This window comes from Diadema setosum, chromosome 11, assembly GCF_964275005.1.
Source record: "Diadema setosum chromosome 11, eeDiaSeto1, whole genome shotgun sequence".
NCBI classification, from domain to species: Eukaryota; Metazoa; Echinodermata; class Echinoidea; order Diadematoida; family Diadematidae; genus Diadema; species Diadema setosum.
The window spans coordinates 38,761,972-38,776,568 of record NC_092695.1 but is presented as its reverse complement, the minus strand read 5'-3'; the positions used below and the strand labels follow the sequence as shown (position 1 = coordinate 38,776,568).

At 37.4% G+C, this 14,597-nt stretch overlaps 1 protein-coding gene across 1 annotated transcript; it reads right to left on the bottom strand.

The window, feature by feature from the left end:
• Positions 1-2,646: 2,646 nt before the first annotated feature.
• On the bottom strand, positions 2,647-13,839 carry LOC140234782 (transmembrane protein 185A-like). Its single transcript, XM_072314817.1, has 7 exons — positions 13,766-13,839; positions 12,972-13,148; positions 11,699-11,924; positions 6,870-6,953; positions 5,859-6,035; positions 5,098-5,221; positions 2,647-4,548 (listed from the first exon to the last, which is right to left on the bottom strand). The coding sequence occupies exons 1-7, from the start codon at positions 13,801-13,803 to the stop codon at positions 4,337-4,339; spliced, it is 1,038 nt and encodes a 345-aa protein (XP_072170918.1). The 5' UTR covers positions 13,804-13,839; the 3' UTR covers positions 2,647-4,336.
• Between the last annotated feature and the right edge of the window lie 758 nt (positions 13,840-14,597).

Below are 14,597 nucleotides of genomic sequence, written 5' to 3'. Positions count from 1 at the left end.
AACCTGAAAATATTACATCTCTAGCATTGGATCATGGTAGAAGCTTAATCAAAATATTCATACAAAACTTTTCAACTGCCATTGTCCGCCATGCAATTTTTCTGTTACACGAACACATGCACTTTCATTGTGGCATTACGAAAACTCGTTCCATCGTGTGACTTTGCAATGAACTTCCATTATTGCTGAGACTACAAATATGCTTATATGAATTACTAATGAAAACAATTTGTACTAAGCTAACAAAAAAAAAAATATTTATATGAACGAAGTCAAGTAGCGAAAAAACAACAATTTCCCCATTAGTGGCATGATCAATTTGAAATCCTTTCTATCTTTGGTATCTAAGATATCAAATGGACATTCAACAAATGTTAATGAAAAAGAAATTACGACAAAAATTATGCATGACTACCCTGTCCAAATTCCTGAATTCGAGTATCAGAGAAAACATATCAAAGAAGAGTTTGTGTCATTACATGCACATTTTGAAACATGACTACTGTTATGATAAATCACTCAAATCTGGTTCCTCTAATTGTGACATGGTTCAAAATTATTACTGTAGCTTCTGTAAAGAGACAGTTTTATCACTTGTATGGGTGACCCTCACACCCTAGTTACTTACTTCAAGCCAAATTTGCTCTGCCCGCAGACTGCTAAAGAACACATGCCGTATGAACATTCCTAGTGGCCTGTAACTAGGTCAGACTTGTACACTGGTCAGACTCGACCACCAACAGTTTTGTATCATGAAGTAACACATTATTAAACCAAGTTCCTTCACATTCAACCTTGATTTTCTTTTCAGTACCATTGTGATTTCTGTAATTCAATATCTACAATATCACAATTGTATTCATAAGTAGCAAAACTTCACATGCTGCAAATCACTCTAGGCAGTCTGGGACCTCATGCATACAAAATTTTGATTGACCACTAAAATGACAGCATGTGAAACTGAGCAATATAAGCGAGTTACAATCACACATTTGGAGGCTTGAAATTCTTCTGTCATTTGCAGCAGCAACAACAGCATGGCTACGTTTCACGTAGCACATACCAGTGGATGTATACATGTGTTGAAATGTCATGCGCTGCTTCATGCAGGTACATTACAATTGTGATTATTTATGAACTGTAATCATGGTAGTATGCATTCCATATATTGTATGGTAATATTGCACATGAAAGTGATAAGAGAACAAAGAAAATAAACAAAAACAAACCTCTCGGTTTTTACATAATGCTCATATTCTACAGATTGGATGCTTACTGTTTGCACTCCTCTCTTCTTTCTTCTCCAACAATACAACTCCTGCTAGAAATCCACCCACTCTTTACTAATTAGTCCATGGATAATTGCAGTCTTTTCAAGTAATGACAATCAATTTCATTTTGAAAAATAAAAGGAAGCAAGCAACATCAGAACATTGCAATCTTTGCTTTATAAATCAAAATATACAAACGTGTTAAAGTACAAATTAATACAGAGCTCGGTGTGTAAAGTAGCTCATAAGCGTTAAGCTTAATAATGAAGCACAACCTAGGTGTATAGTAATACAGGACGGGACACAATTGAGATTAACTGAGAATTCAGGCTCTGCAACATAGATAGCATACTATCATATTCGCACCTCATCAGTGTACTTTTCAGTTATGAAAAAACAATTTTAATGGCGACTTTGGGCCTGACTGCAATAACTATGACCAAAAAAAAAAAACAACAAAAAAAAAACAAAAAACAAAAAACGAATAGCGCAACACATACTCTATTAGCCATATATTTTGCAAGGTTTTTATTTTCGCGAGTCGGGTGATATTCTCAAGTTTAACAACATGCAAGACTATTAACTACGATCTTGACATGAATGTGATGTGTGTGTATACATTTCTCCATTCATTACTGTACTCCACGATCGCAAATTTAACCACTCGAGAAATTGTTGGGAAGTCCCGATTTGTGAAAAATTAGACTCACTAAATATATGGCTTATACAGTAGGTAATCTTTGGACCAATGCCTACATGAACTTTGGTTTTCTTTGCATGGCTGGTTCAAACATGAATCATTTCAGCTTCCCTGTGGTAATGATCTGCCCACTTAACATCAAAACGGCTGTGGAGGAATGCACAAATGCAATACAGTACTTCTTGGCATATCCTCTTACAAAGGGTGCACTGCCCAGGGTTCATATGCTTACAATGGACTTACCAATCCCTCTGATGCAGCATGACATAGACAGAACATATGATATCAATTTTTAGATCTCAAACTTAAAATCTCCTCTAAAAGCCATCATTGAGCAGTCATTGCAACTCTAGGATGATTTGACACCAATTATATCTTCAAAAACTATCATCCCCTCTCAAAAAAATAAAAAATAAAGAATTTTGGCAAGTACTGTAAAACCAACAATTTAGTGTGCATGAAACTTGTGTGAATTTCGTGAGGATCTAAGATTTACAAAAGTAAAATGCACATTAAAGTTTTTGTCTATGAGACTCATAATTTTTTCATTGTCATCAATTCACAATATTTCATGCCACAAAAAAGGCAGTCAGCACTATTTTGTGAAGCTTCATGTCACAAATGTTGCGGGTTTTACAGTACATATAATAGGTGGAAGTGAATGGGAGAGTTGACAAGCTGTAGTGCATTACTTCATCTACGTAGCTGGCATAAAGTGTATGTATTATGACCATTGCCACTGCTTTGACAAACATCTAAAGATTCTAAAATCCCACAACTTTGCTGGGTAGTTCTTTTGTGCAGATTTTATGAAACTATACCCTTTCTGTTTGCTTGATTTCACTCTTTGAAGTAAAGCTATTTTAAACTAGGATGAAAATTCCATTATGATCACCATTATTTGAACTCTCCTTTACTTTCCCACTCCAAGCTCCAGATTTTCACAAAGGTCCCATCTGAAAATGGTAATGGCTACAAAATTCTATGTGTCACAAACGGCACATAATTACCCTAATGTTTGGCTTTCTGATTAAAAAAAAAGAAAAAGACAAAACACTTCCTTTCATTTCCACTGATTTTCTTTGGTACTTGAGGAGACAATTTGTTAAATCAAACAAAAATCTGAAATGCTGTATACCTACTGGACAAGTACTTATCACACGATACAGGTAAAGCTAATTGGTACCATATATTCCTCATACAGCCTTGTAAACATTGGTTTTATCCATATTCATGTACAAGTCAGCTGGCAATATAACTCCATACAAATATTATATGTGTACATGGAACACAGTCTTCTATCATTAAAATAGCCATTGCAAAACTCCAGGAAATATCAAAATGTCCCCCATAAAATGTGATGTAGTGTGATTTGCCTTGTTGACTTATAATTTTTTTGTTTTTGTTTTTGAAAGTGCAATTTGAATGTGATAGTTCATTCATATCTCACAGTATTTCATGCATGAAATTTTCATGATGAGGGAACACAGTTGTCTGTCTTAGTAAAGGTGTCTGGTGCTCCAAAATGGCACAACACTTTGATCCTGTCTATCCTCTGTGGGTAGTTCACTGTACTTTTATCCCTCTAGTCATCTTCATATTATCATCATTTGAATAATGAAAGTGTAGAGATGCAATCACAATTCATGTATAATAATCCATTTCATGTATTCTTTCATCTCATGATGTTGCTGAATGAAATCTATACCTGCATGATCCTGGGCTAATCAATAGAAAGCCATACTGCATTTTTGAAAAAAAAAAAAAAAAATCATTAGCACTTGGAATACTGCCTACTTCAAGCATCCATGAAGTTGATGCTTCACGACAGTCCCAATTGCTCTCTAAGAAAAGAACTCTGACACATGCAGATGCTGAACACTGGTACTGTTGTACTTCCTGCTGTCTAAGAGGACTGAACTTGTGTCAGCTTGCTGAAAGTTTATCTCTCCGAAGCAGCATTCCAATGCATTGCAAAAAAGGACACCTCCTCTGCAAAAGCACTTGGTGGGGATCGTCAATCATTGCAATCTTCATATCACTTTCCTTTCAACCTTGCTTCATGGTGCTGGTCTTGCTCAAAACTCCCATACATTCCCTGGTAGACTGCTGAATATCACATCTCTGATCCAGATTGATAATCACATCGGCTTGCACGCTTTGATGTCATCTACAGTTCAACTGTAACAAGAATTATCATGAAGTCATTATTGATAAGGGGTTGGGAGGGGAGAAGTCGCTGCTCTGTATAACTTACATGATGATAAACACAAGTCACACTTTCAACAAAAAAAAAAAGACTTTGTGTTATCATGGCATCAAAATATACACACAGACAAGATGATCGTTACAACGGAGCTCGCCATCAATCTGGTGTGTCTATTGATATAATCGGCATGACGAGTTTGTCATCCAGTATAGCTTGCTTGGAATGTATGAAGACATCTCTTTCCATCTCCTCCTCCTCTGGAGCTTCATCTGGCCGTTGGACTGTGATGGAGATGTTGCCGTACTCCTGGAGGAAGGGACACGTCCCCAGTAGGAAGGAGCAGAAATCTTTCCGGATACCAAACCACCCTGAAGTGAGGAAAATGAGACTGGTAACAGCATTCGTTCTTCATAAACTGATATCTGGTCATTCCAGTGAGTATCTACATTATGTTTTTAGTCATGAATTGACAAGACATAACTTCTTTTTATGATGATTGCTCACAAAGGATATCATTAAAATGGCTGCAACGATAGACTAACTGACTCATTCTAATCCAATTGTTATTTCTGTTGTTTCTGCTGTCTCTAGTTCAATCTTCCCCAAGAGAAAATGTTACCATCACCTGAAATTTTTTCGGTACTGTCACATTAATTCAATATCCTACAAACAGGTGAAACAAGAAAGTGGAGGAAGATAGCTGTGCAGGCCTTGGCTAGAGCAAAAAGTAGTCATGTGTGTGTATTTGTGGGAAGGGGGATGGGGTGGGGTGTTTCTCTTTCCAACAGTCATCATAACTCATTCAACAATATCAACCAAACAGATTAATGAATAGTGCCTAATGACATAGAAACAAGCAAATGAACATGTTTGTCCTATCTACCAGAAGAAATACCAAATCCCTGCAGTACACTTACACTGATTTCCGCCTCTCTGTCCAAAGGCAGTTGGTAAAAGAACCATGAGGGATATATACAGAGGACAGAACACAACGGAGAATGGGTAGTGATTCACTTCATCTAGCTTCTTTACCAGGAGAATCTATTACATGAAAGGGGTGAGAAAGCAGCATGACATTAAGATTACACAAGTACAGTGCACTCCCGTTATAACAATCACGGTTATAATGGAATTCTGGTTACAACGAAGTAAAAATTCAGACCACAAAATTATGTGCTCAGTGTTTTTTTTTTAATCATTTATTTGTTCGGTTATAATGAAATTTAGATATACCGAAAGCAAACTGTCAGTCCCAAGGACTCCATTATAACAGGAGTCCACTGTATAAGCACAGAAAATAACATCATGGAATGTATGTCAAGTGGACAGTTTATGCCTGATAATTGGGAAATCAGACCCAATGTAAGAGTACTGGTCGTATAAACTTACACCAGCCACTTTTCAAGTGGGAAAAGGTCTTTGCATTTGCTGCTCATAAACCCTTGACTATTATCCCATAACAGTACATACTAGACATTCCTCATCCACTGGCACATTTGAATCAAACAAAAGAAATGTAACAATGTCAGAAAGTTTTATTTATGATAGTTAACTACTCATTTATAACTAAGTATGCATAGAAATGCTATTTTTTGCAGTGCAATGTGCAGCACAGTATATCTACAAAGTAACTGCACAAAAATAAATGACTATGATGATCATAACATCTTAAACTTACTTCAAATGTAAGGAGTGGCGTTACTAGGAACACAGCTGTCAGAGCGGTCATGAGATTGGCTCGTCGCTGCTCTGCCATAAGTTCCGTGGCTCGTAGGACAAGGAGGGACCATATTACATAATACAGGACTATGAGACACATAAGGCAAGTCAGGATCCAGAGGGGTATAAATACTACCTGCGATGAAATGAAAATTTAAGGAGCATATAATTACAAAAATGACATCGTTTCATATCCAGTGTGTTCACATAGCAGAGAGAGAGAAAAAAAAACCCACAACAACATACATTGCAAAAGATCTACTACGAAAATCTTTTGGTACGATGTTCCCCCCCCCCCCCCCCAAAAAAAAAAAAAAAAAAAAATACTTATTATGTATTTCTTATCTGCAATGATTTTTTTTCAAAGTTTTGGAATGGAAATCACGGCAACAGCACTTGACATACACATGTAACTATATGGGTGCTACCATTAATGGCTGTCAAAAAGTTAAGCAAAGGGGGGGGGGGAGGACAAATGGAAAATACAAAATGGTTTAGAGCTGTATCTGGTGAACATATCATAAAGTTTCATTTATTGCAGTAGTGCAACACAGGAGCCACAGGATATGTTTGCTGAAAACCTATTTTGTGAGTACCATGCACTAAGAAAAATAATAATACATAGGATTTGAACGGACATTTATAAAAAAAAAAAATAAGATGCTAGAAAATAGTCATCTTTTGTGAAACACATGTAAGTTATTGCAATTTCAAATTTCAAAGATAAATTTTGGTCTAAAAGTCAACATAAATGTAAACATCAAAATTTTGTAGAGAAGCAAGTTTTATCAACCTGCAGAAATGGTAGATACCATATTCCATGTGGTCAGATCATCAAAGAAATTGGAAATTATATTTCTGCTAATTGTTTTAGCATATAAAGGACAGCTTTAAATCATTATTCTGGACTGATATTTTGATTGGCTGATGGTGCATTGATGTATAGCAAAACAGGACAAAAGGTACTTACCCCCCATCTCCAGCTTATGATTTCATCTAGTTTCAGAGCTATGAATATAAACTGCAAAATGTTTATTGAACACATGGCTTCCAGCTGTAAAGTAGAAAAAGAGACAGATAGAAGAAAATAAAGAGTTTAAGCAACCATGACTTTATTTGCAGATTCATGGTGCCAGCACAAGCTGTAAGTTACGAATATTCACAATGTTGATACAGTGCACTCCCGTTATAACGAACACGGTTATAACGAAATTCTGGTTATAACGAAGTAAAAATTTGGGCTGCAATGTCATCCACTCTATGTATTTATATTGTTTATTTGTTCGGTTATAACGAAATTCCGATATAGCGAAAGAAAACTGCCGGTCCTGAGGACTTCGTTATAACGGGAGTCTACTGTAACTGATGGTTCCTTTTAGGCCTATCCAATTTAGATGAAATCACACAAAAAGGAAGCCAAATAAAACAGATAAAAGGGAAATTACAGTTTTTTTCTCAGAACTGATATACTGACTTCACAATGCATCAAGCCTATAGTCACACTGTTTCTTGATAATAAATATTGTTATCTATTACTGTGATGTCCATATTTACACGTGCTTACAACTTGCAAAATGAGCGACAAATATTTACGCTATTACCAATAGATTTTATGTACAACTTCTGCTAAGACATCCCATAAACACAAACAAGAATGTGTTAACAGATGAATGAATCCTTAAATATCAAATCCATGGTCTGCATAAAAGTAGCCTGAACGAACTAAAACCTTTTTTTTTTTTTTGCACAAACCTTATCAAATAACTTGCTACAGTGTACAATTATTCTTTTCATAATTTACTTTCATTTTTGATAAACTATGCAATAGAACAAAAAGAAAAATAAAAGAAAGATGAAGAACTATATCTTATAAAAAAAACTAGATATATCGCTACGGCGACTGATATGCCTCCGCCTTAATGCATGGTTCTCCTAATAGTAGAGGTGGGCTATAGAGGGTGACATTTTCAGAACATGCTCATCACACCTTAGTTTGATGACTTTGTGCCTACTGACACCATTTTTGAAAAAAAGAACGAAAAAAATGCGAAATCCAGGGTGCCCCGGCCGAAATCGTTAAAAATCCAAGATGGCCGCCGTTTCGGCTTAAAAAAGACATTTTTGGCTATAACTCAGCTATTTTTTGGTCTATTGTGATGGTTTTGGTGTCTAACCCCATGTTTTGGGGGTCAAGGAAGTGGATTATAATGATAATTTTGGTGTAAAACCTAATCTTCCACATGATACTAACCTTTTTCCCATATTTAGGGTTAAATTTTCCTTGTCCTTTACCCTTACCCCACCCGCCATTTTTTGCACTTTTTTCTGTATTTTTTAAAAGTCATGTTATCTACCATACTCTTAATAACAAGTTCTAGCTATCAATCTGGTGTTTTCTACCAATGATACAACAAGAAATATAACTTATGTTATATGATGTGTCATGCAGATACCGGTATGTGGCTGGTGCATTCCGGATGCATGGTAACTGTGCAACCAAGTACTAATACTGTATCTGCTTTATAGTGCACATTGACATTTGGTCAATAGACCTTTAACAATAGTCAAAGTGTACAATTCTACTGTACAAATGTAAGTGTACAATTTTGTAAAATGACTTGAATAAGCCTTCTATATGCCAATTGTCCAGCACAAAGCCAAATGTACTTTACTGGATGATGTACATTGTATCTGCCGTCTTGCCTATAAACGCATTTTTACTATAACTCAGTCAGCTTTTTCATCTTTTAGCCTAGTTTTGGTGTTTCACCATCACCACTTGGTCCCTTATTTCTCATGCCTGCTTTTCCCTACCATGTACGGTATATTGCTGTACTTTTATAAAGTAAGAATCCTCACGTTTGATGGGTAATTTGATACCATTTGAGTGATTTTCCAACCAGTTCTATGACAAACAAATGTTAGTACGATGTATGTTCCTCACATAGCATCATAATGGTAAAGTCATCATCTCACTCTCTGTGACTGAAAGTACCTATAAAGCTGAGGTAATTAATATCTGTTGACTTTATCAGTTATTTCCAGTTCTCTTTTCCAATTCCAAAATGTGGCCCAAGCACAACAAGCAGTTATAGTGTAGAGTATGTGCATCTAGGCTGTCTGTTACAGGAACATAAAACATGGAGAGGCCCATTAACAATGTTGATGAACTCAAGGAATGTCTGGATACCCGAGATCTCATCAAACTCAACTTATAGCTTTTTTAGGTGGAGAGCTGTCATACCGCAGACTCATATCCCATCGAGATTATTGTACACCCACACGTGTACACTTTGTATAAGGTCTCGATACCAAGTCTCTGCTCAAGGTGAAAATGAAGGTGAACTTGACTCTTCTTGTGACTGGAGGAGAATCTGATAATCAATCTCCCTGCCCCTGATCTGCCTACTGAAGATGACATGGTGAATGCATTGAATCGAAAGTCAACCAATGGCATCATACAACCAACTGCCCATACCAACCTTGAAGATATTGTTGATAGTGAACTGGGCATCAATGATTCTACATCTTAATTGTGATATTGGATTACATACAAAGGTGCACAACGAAACTGGTACCTTGGTATGTGTTGAGACCAAGAGCATGAGGCATATGGAATCGAGCACATGGAAAAAATGAAAGGGACAGATCAGCATCATCACTTGTGATGCCCAAAGCAAGTTGATGTACAGACAGTACTGCTGATGCAGATTCTTCCATGTATAATACATTGACTCATGGGATGCATCATCCAGCCGAAACATTACCTTTGTGCTGGACAATATTGGCATATCACAGAAGGCTTATTCAAGTCATTTTAAAATTCAATTTGTGCACCTACATAAGTACAGTAGAACTGTAGTGTATGATTACATGTCTAATGACCAAATGCTAATTAGCACTACAAAGCAGATACAGTATAAGCACTGGCTTCACAGTTAATACCATGCATCCTGAATGCACCAGCCACATATACCGGTATCTGCATGACACATACATATAGCGTAAGTTATTTGTATTTCTTCTTGTATCGTCAGTAGAAAACACCAGATTGATAGCTAGTACTTGCTATTAAGAGTATGGTAGATAACATGACTTTAAAAAAATACAGAAAAAAGTGCAAAAAATGGCGGGTGGGGTAGGGGTAAAGGACAAGGAAAATTTAACCCTAAATATGGGAAAAAGGTCAGTATCACGTGGAAGAGTAAGTTTTACACCAAAATTATCATTATAATCCACTTCCTTGACCCCCAAAACATGGGGTTAGACACCAAAACCATCACAATAGACCAAAAAATAGCCAAGTTATAGCCAAAAATGTCTTTTTTAAGCCGTAACGGCGGCCATCTTGGATTTTTAACGATTTCGGCCGGGGCACCCTGGATTTCGCATTTTTTTCGTTCTTTTTTTCAAAAATGGTGTCAGTAGGCATAAAGTCATCAAACTAAGGTGTGATGAGCATGTTCTGAAAATGTGACCTAAAATTGACCCTCTATAGCCCACCTCTACTAATAGGTCTATAGTACAATGTCTTGACAATGTGTGATGACAGTTTCACACAATTGGCAAAATATTAAAATGACAGGTTTGCCACAAATGTGCTGAATGTTCACTTTCCTAGAACTAGGTTCAATTGGATGAATTATTCAAATGTCAGAGTGCAGGTATTTGGGGAACTGATGATTTTTACTTGACTTTTGACCCTTTTATAAGTTTATGCATTGAGTAATTTTCAAGGTATTGAGAAAAAGTATAATTTCAGTATCAAATGGGAAAATAGCATTATCTAAACCTGGTCTTTGACCTTTGACCTCACAGTTCCACAGAGAATCACTGTCAGGTAGAACATGCATAACTATGTAAGTTTCATGATGATACCTTGAGTCACTTTCGAGATATGGAGGAAAAAGTGCAATTTAGCACTTTCACTTGACCTTTTACCTTTTGACCTTTGACCTTTTGGCAAGAAACTTCCCCAAAAATATATATTGGGTAATACATGCCATACATCAAGTTAAAAAAAACAAACCTTCAGGCATATTGCATTTTAAGGAAAGTAGTGATATTCTGAGGAGTTGACCTTGACCTTTGACCCCCTGACCTTTGACCCATGACCCCCAACTTCCCTAGATAATCACTGCCCATCGGTACAAGCATATATACTAAGTTCCATGAAGATACCTTGAACCATTTGCGAGATATGGAGAAAAACATGAAATTTCAATTTTTTTCATGAAATAACCTGTGACCTTTGACCTTTGACCCTGTGACCCTACAATCCACACAAAGTATTATCCCCCAAGGATATACCCTCATACCAAGTTTGATGTAAAACCACCACACGGTTCTAGAGATATCGACAAAAACAAAACGGGACGGACGGACATACGGACGGACGGACGGACGGATGGACGACCCGAAAACATAATGCCTCCAGCCACTTCGTCGTGGAGGCATAAAAATAAACTATTCCATAAGAAAACTAGAAATGCAAATGAGTTACAAGACTCTTGTGGTTATTGGGAGTTGTACAGTACAGTGATTAAAACTATCAACTCACATTCAGATCATACGTTCAAACATTGTCCAATGCAAACACCCTTCAACAGGATGATTTTACTTACAACTTACCCCTGACCCAATTATGAAAATGTGTACCTAGCAATACTGGGGTAATATACTACAGTACCATAGGGTCCTCTGGAAGAACAGTTCTAACACTAATATATAAAGAGGTCACCCTGGGTAAATAAGACCTTACCATATCACTAACATCTCAAGTGACACATTGATACCCACCTCCAATCCCCTGTCATGCTTGAAGCCCCACACACAGGCTGCTATCGATACTGGCGAGGTCAGGAAGAGCGGCATGAAGACGATGAGCCACGGGTGTCGCCAGGGCTTTGAGGCATTGGAGCTCTCCAGCTGGTCGCAGACCAAGATCTCGAAGATGAGGAGGAGGGAGTTGAGGGCCAGGCAGATGATGATGGCTTTCATGTCGATGTACCCTTCTCCTTCCACCCTGATATATCACAGGACAAAGAAATCAGGTAGCTACATTTATCATCTGGTATTCTGACTGATCGGTCACTGACCAGTTTATAAAAAAAAAGAAGAAATAAATAAAGAAAAAAAAAATTCAAATTTGCAGATGATTTTCCCTATCAACCCGGCAAGAGCTGTTCAATTCACTGGTGGTAACTTCTCACATTTCAGCCCTTGGAATTTGGTTTGCAGACATCGGGTGGTTTCATCAGTATGTGAGGGGAGCTCAATAACGTTTCTGACAACACTTTGCATTGTCATTTATATTAAAAAAGGGCACATAGGAAAGGTTGACTACTCTGGTAAACTGGCCCACACCATGATATCTGTTTATCTTTTGCTTACAAGTCCTTTCTCTCTCCAGCATTGTGGCGAATGATAAAAACAGCTACAAACATGTATTGTAAGTCTTGTTTAACACTGCCATAAAAATGACTTACACACACACACACACACACACACACACAAAGTTTGCTTTGACAAAAACAGCTACAAACATGTATTGTAAGTCCTGTTTAATACTACCATAAAAATGACTTACACACACACACACACACACACACACACACACACACACACACACACACACACACAAAGTTTGCTGAAGGCCATGGTGAATGGGAGATGAACTTTAATACCTTGGTAGTGGGTAACCACTTTGTCATAAAAGAAAATGATTATCTTGTTCTTGTTTTGGTTTGTGAAATGTTTCCAGCAAAAAAACAAAACAAAACAAAACAAAACCCAACTCCATAGATATTAGTTCACTGTATTAAAAGAAGTACTAATAGGTACGCTTTATAATAATGGAAAATAATAAATTGAATACACATGAATATAGGAGGCACATACATTAAGTCTTCACTTATATTGTATTTGTAAACAAAGACCTATTCTGTGTTCAATTCCATCCTAAAATAAATATGAAGTGATGAGATCTAAGAGGCTTCATCTGAAGGTATGGTTTAGCAGAAATGACATGGATTGCTTCAAGTGCCTCACCCTTCTCAACCTCTCCACCAACCTGTATTCTGGGTGTCTCCACCAGACTACACCCGCCACAACGGCCCCAAAGATCACCATGCACTTCCAGAACCACAGCGGCAGGAACACCAACCAGAAGCTGCATCTTATCGTCTCATCCAGCCGCAGGGCGAAGACCAGCGAGAATATGAAGAGGCAGACATACACCAAAAATTTGCTGCAGGCATGAATAGCAAAGGCAAAGTTAAAAATAAGCATAAAATTGTGACTGGCAAAGCAAAAACCACATGGAAAGATATTCCTCTAATACAATTTGTTTTGGTTGTTTCAATGTGGAAAGTCCTCACTCTAAATATTGTGCTGTTCAGTACATGCATCAAACTATACCAAACAAAATAAAATGCAAAATATATCAAAAGTATGACAAATAAAACCAAAACATATGCAGGGTGCTGTGAAAAGTGGAAGTGGAAATTTTCGCAGTGATGAATGCACACAGCACAGCAGGTCCAGCTTGATCAGCTGCATCCATCCAATACATAAATAGAATCTAGGGCCTACACTAGAATTTGTAGAAAATAACTGCTATAAAGCCTACTGTAATTAATATCATGAAGCCTTATGTGTGAAGTGGCTACGTGAGGGTGGTGAGAACGATGTGTGGCCCGTACCCGGTCCGTAGGCCGTATCGTACAGCCCAGTTGAGAAACAACACTTTCGGATCAGCAATTAGTTTACGGTTTACATGCTTAGATCATATTCCAGCAGAAGCATACATCACCAATCGTTAGGCGATATGGCAAAGACTAATCGTTGAAATGTGGAGGTTCATACCTTGGATTGAAGTCCTGGAAAAGCCCCTTTAGATTCATTGTCGTCTCATTCTTATAAGCAATGCAGCAATTCACTTCTTCTTGGAATATGAATACGATGGGTACAAGTACCTTTCACCTTATTGTTGTGTGTATGTACCGGTACGTATGGGATTGTATACAATACTAGTATGTACGTCCTATCCTTGCGCATCTCAGCATTCTCATCAAAGAGGGAGCTATTGCTCTTTCAGCAGCACTGTCCAGCAGCCGACGTGATCTGCGTGCGACTTGCGACGCTTATCAACGACGATGACCGTCGCGTATGCGGATCTCCGTCGCAAGCCTGCAAGAAAAATAGTTACGATCGCGACATAGGTAACCTACTAGTATTACTAAAGTAGGTCCCTATGAATCCCTTGATCACACGATGCTAAGATGCGATGATGGGGATAAAGATGATGCATCTAGAATCAGAAATCTTCACTTTTTTTATATGAGATTTCGATCCCTTTTCAGACTTGTGCTTGCTGTTAGTAAAAAAAAAAATGATCACGATGATGATAGTGGAAGGCCCTATATTATTTGATGACGACGATGAGAATATCATTCAAAATATGAAATGAAAGTGGCAATAAGATTATGTAGACAGCAGCAAGGATAATGATATAAAATAGTGATGATAACAATAATGGTCAAAGTGTGAACAATGATAATGTTGTCATCGACACACACACACACACACACACACACACACACACACACACACACACAAAATGCCTTCTCTAACCCACTTGTACATAAAACCGTACTTTTCATGCATTTGTTCTTACAGCCTGTACATGTCATGTCGC

Excerpts from the sequence above, each read along its gene's own strand:
- LOC140234782 (XM_072314817.1), bottom strand. The coding sequence starts at position 13,803 with ATGAATCTAAAGGGGCTTTTCCAGGACTTCAATCCAAG. Across the intron at positions 6,954-11,698 it reads AGCATGACAGGGGATTGGAG|CTGGAAGCCATGTGTTCAAT; the intron begins GTGGGTATCAAT and ends TCTACTTTACAG. Across the intron at positions 5,222-5,858 it reads CGCCACTCCTTACATTTGAA|ATTCTCCTGGTAAAGAAGCT; the intron begins GTAAGTTTAAGA and ends TTCATGTAATAG.